A 4,928-nucleotide genomic window follows, 5' to 3' on the forward strand; every position below is an offset into this window, starting at 1 on the left:
TCGGGGCCGACTCGACAGCACATAACAACAACAACAACAACCAGAAGGCTGGTGTTCAACCCCACCAGCCAATCCTCAGAAGGAAGATTGGATAGTCTACTTTCATAGCAATAATGCCTTGGAACCCCAAGGAGGGGTTGCTATGAGTCGGGATCGACTTGACGGCACTTAGGTTTTTATTTTTAATTCTCCAGGGTAGCATATACCCCATCACTCCACATGTCCTTCCAGCCCCAAAGACATGGCATCTGCAGTCCCTGCATGCTCAGTATGACTCGGGCCAAATCACTCTTCTTTCAGCATGAAACTTGAATATCTGAACTCTCCATCTTACTTTAAAACTTACAACCTTTCATTGAGATATATTTTATTCAGATATTGCCTATTAATGTACGATGGTTCGGCCCTCTAAGTGGCAAGGATTTTTCTAAAACGATACTTGAAAATTCCCTGATGTGCAACTTCTGCTAATAAGAGCAACAGCCCTACAGCCCAGACTGGAGTCTTTCTGATCTTAAAATTAAGATTAAATTAACACCAATTATGAGCTTTCACTTGTGAAAGAGGCCTTTAAAATGGGTTCCAGTGTTGTGGTTTCTTTTTACCCAGAAGATAACTCTGGATGAACTAATTGGTTGGATACCACCCCCCCCACTCCCTGGGCAATTTCATTTCTTGATAGTTTCAAGAACGTTTTAGCAAAGGAAGAAAATGTGAAAAATAAAATGAACCTTACTGTCCTTTTTTTGCGGCTCATAAAAAAGTGAGGTGGTTGGTTGAACTGAGGTTAAGTACTGGAGTGATTTCTATAGTTCTTCTCCATTCTAGGAACAGACGAGTGTTTATAAGTATACCTCTCAGGTCACACAGCTCTTGTAACCCGAAAACTTGACAATAAAGCTTGAATCACACTTAAACAGTAAGGGAGACTGGTATCTCTAGAGTGAGTCTGGGATAAGTGAGAATATGTAGTCATTTTGTACTTTATGGTTTACATACCTGGTCAAGTGTGCTTATGGTCGATGGTAATACATTCAATCTTGAGGTTAACCCAGGTGGCACTTGCTCAGTTCTGGACATTTAACACTATGGAGCCAGTTTGAAAAAGGATGCTCTGACGGTGTAGACACAGAGTATCAGAAAAATGCACTAAATAATGTAGCTGCTGCCACATAACTGTATGGAGTAAGAGCATATCCAGACACTGGAAAGAGTTTAATTAGCAAGTGAAGCATCAGGGGTTAGAGTGTACAATGAAAATAATCTCCTAAGTTTCAAATATTGTGACATTAAGCACCCAAAGCTTTGCCCAGGAAGTGTCTGCAAACTCAGGTACCGTGTATCATCCGTGTATTGGGTCTTCCTGCAGTGACCCTCCCTCTGTATCCAGCTAAGGTGGGTAAATGAGCATCTTTCACACTCCTAACTCTTCTCCAAATGTGATTTTACACCTTCATGTAAATGTAATTGGTGGGTTCTCATGCATAGCTACCCGCCATAAATACTTTGCATTGCTTTTTTCAAGCAATAAATACATTATTTGGGTTCCCTCAGAGTAGGATTACAAAGTGCTAGAACCAGTTTGGCTTTATGAGATAAGCCAGTTTCTAACAAGCACTTGTGTTAATGTATTTTTAATGTTGAGAATATACTGAGATGAAATCTTTCCAGAAGCTTGCTTAGAAATATCTCTTCATTGCACAATCAACATGAACAGAACTGTGTCTATGCCAGCTGTCCTCGATTTCCCTGACCTTCATGGAACATAACAGATACTTACTCCAGTGGAACAAAGCAGTTTGATTCTTTTCCTGCTTATTTTCCAAAGAGGACAGTGTTGACCAAAACATGTGCAGTCTTTGGTGGCACTTGTTAAATAATGACATAGCCTGATGAGCATAGTGTGTGCAGTACACAGAGCAGCCTGATAACACCTAGAATGCAGACACATGCGCACACGCCTATCTTTCCCATTCCCGACTATGAACGTCCCTTCCTGTCAGCTTCATCTTCCACTACAGGGAACACTGACGAATACACCACGGATAATCTTCCAATACAGTGAAACAGTTTTTAGTTTTCTTTGCTAGGCTTGGAGTCTTAGGAAGTAAACTGAGTCAAGACAGTTAACAGCTTCAACAAAGTGTAGTTACTCTTTTAGAACCCTAGGTCCAGTACAGAGGCATATGAGGCCAAAGATGTACTTAACGTCTCCTTCAAACAATGTTCTTACCAGGTTGGGAATAGCCCTTCTAGACTAGGTTCTTTCACCCCACAGCAATATTGTCATCTGGGGGACATGGGATCTGTAGCAATTTACTGTTGTACTTCTAGATATCCTTTCAAAGTACAAAAATAAATACACAGATATTTGATTGTTAGATATTTATCTTTGTGGTAAAATAGTCAAGTTTCCATGTAAGAGTGAGGAGTAAAGTGCTGAATAAATAAATAACATGACTGTTCTCTGATAAAATTGTTGGTCATTCTGAAAAAGAGCTCATGAAAGTCTTAATTACCTTTCCTATTTGGGGATAATAAAGCAAATGGAATATTAAGAATAGAGTGTTGCATTTAACATGGATATAGAAGGTTTTTCTGTAGCTAGCATGTAACTAACAACTGTTTTGCTGATAATTGGTTTGGCATAATATGGATTATTTTCTTCCACTAAGGAGAAACAAAAGCTCTAAATGTTAGAAGATCATGGAAGTTTTGAAGACATCAACAAAGGATCTCTTTGACTTGATTATTTATGATTGTTGATTTAGAAATTAACTTATTAAATCTTTGAGACACAATATACCAAAGCTATGAGAATTCTGTCTGATACTTTTGCAGTGTAATTTGCTACATATGAAAAATTCATTCCTCCTAATAAAAGTTTGCAGAAGCCTTCTTGTGTGTGTCTTGCTCCCAGTCTGTAGCTTCATTTTTTGGTCACTTTGAAGAATCGAGGTCTAATGTAATCCTTGTACATCGAATAGAGAACACCTAGAAACAAAGATGTATGCCAGTAAACAGTGTATCCATGGGAAAAATTTTGAAATTAGCCTACAGTTTAAAAACAAACAAACAAAAACCTTCCCCTTATTAATTTTTGATGGGTATAATATAAGTGGCCCCAGGAAAACTAAACTAAACTAAGAGCCCTTTAAAATCTGTACGAATCTGAATTCATCATGTTGCTGTGCTACCCTGAAGGTTGGATTTTGAGATATTGATGAAAAGACTAGGAAATTGGGCAGATTTTTACCAGATATTAAGATAAAAATATTCTTGGGGGACATCTCAGTCAATTAGCATAACATAGTTCATGAAGATTATGTTCTACATCCCACTTTGGTGAGTAGCAGCTGGGGTATTAAAAGCTTGCAAGCAACCATCAAAGACACAACTATTTGTCTCTGCCCGTCTGAGTAAAGGACTAGTGGTCCACGTGAACCACAGCTTCCTCTAGGCTGAGACCAGAAGAACCAGATGGTGCCCAGCTACCACTACTGACTTCTCTGACCAGGGACACAATAGAAGGTCCCAGTTAGAATGGGAGAAAAATATAGAACAAAACTCAAGTTCATAAAAAAGGACTAAACTTATTGAACTGATAGAGATTGGAGGAACCCCAGAGACTGTTTCCCTAAGACACCCTTTTCACTAGGAGTTGAAGCCTCTAGCTTTTAGCCAAATAATAGATTGGTCTATCAAATAATAATAATACCAATGAGGATTGTGCTTCTTAGATCAATCAACCGGGGGGAAGCAAAACAAAAACCTAAACTCATTGTCATTGAGTCAATCCAACTCGTAGTGCCCCCTTTGAGTTTCTGAGGCAGTAAATCTTTACAGAAGCAGTCTTTCTTCCATGGAGTGGCTGGTGGGTTTGAACTAGCTAACATTTTGGTTAGCAGTCAAATGCCTTAAGCACTTGTGGTTACCTAGTGCCGCTCTGACAGGAATATACCACAAATGGGATGGCTTTAACGAACAGGAGTTTTTTCTTACAATTTGGAGGCTTTAAGTCCGAGTTCAAGTGCCAGGCTCTAAGGTCTGGGTGAAAGCCCCTCAACCTTGGGCTCTGCCTCCTGTTCCTGGCCCACTGGAGCTAGAGACTTTTCTTCACTTAGACAGTTACTGGCTGCTGAGGCTGACAAGTCCAAGCTTGACAAGTAAAAAGGCACAGTCCTGATGTTACCAAACCCCATAGCAGGCCATTCATTCAAGTCCATTGAAAGTCCCAAGGTCGGTAGAGCATGGCAGGCTGCTAAACAGTGATATGCCTACATGCAGGGTTCAAGCATGCCATAAGCTAGAGACCGTTCCCCAAGGCTTCTCCTTATATACAAGCAGCAGACCACATCCCTAAGGCAGCTACTGACCTGCTCACAGTAGATTCCACCATGGAGTTGATCACCAGTGTTATCTTGGAGAATACTGCACCCAGCTGCCCAGCCACTCAACCAGGCCCAGCCAAGTTGACACACAAACTTGACTACCACAGCACTGCACCACCAAAGCTCCTTAGATCAATCAACTAGATGAGACCAAATGGGTAACATTTGCCCAAAAGCAAAGATAAAAAGGCAGGGAGGGGCAGGGAAACTAGGATGGAAACGGAAGGCAGGGTGGAAATGGGGAGCGTGCTGACACATTGCAGGGAGAGCAAGCAATGTCGTGGAACAATTTGTGTATAAATTGTTGAATGGGAAACTAATGTGCTGTGTAACATTCACCTAAAACAGAAAAAGATGTTAAAAAAGAAAAACCCAGGCAACTCAAATAAGCATTTATTCAGTGTCTACTTGTGCTCAGCATCCTCAGGAAAACAAAGATCTAGTCTCTGCTTCTAGGAGTTCTGGTGGAGTAGTGCCTAAGGCATTTGACTGCTAACCAGAAGGCTGGCAGTTCAAACCCACCAGCCACTCCTTGGA

At 40.7% G+C, this 4,928-nt stretch overlaps 1 protein-coding gene across 1 annotated transcript in view; it reads right to left on the reverse strand.

Annotated features, from left to right (window-relative positions):
• Positions 1-2,929: 2,929 nt before the first annotated feature.
• HIGD1C (HIG1 hypoxia inducible domain family member 1C) overlaps positions 2,930-4,928 on the reverse strand; it is a 19,689-nt gene continuing 17,690 nt past the window's right edge. The window contains exon 3 of the mRNA XM_007937803.1: positions 2,930-2,994. Within this exon, the coding sequence (XP_007935994.1) occupies positions 2,930-2,994 (65 nt within the window). The remainder of the gene's footprint in view (positions 2,995-4,928) is intronic.

Source organism: Orycteropus afer, unplaced genomic scaffold (assembly GCF_000298275.1).
Source record: "Orycteropus afer afer isolate SDZICR_OR568_19922 unplaced genomic scaffold, OryAfe1.0 scaffold00045, whole genome shotgun sequence".
Lineage (NCBI taxonomy): Eukaryota > Metazoa > Chordata > Mammalia > Tubulidentata > Orycteropodidae > Orycteropus > Orycteropus afer.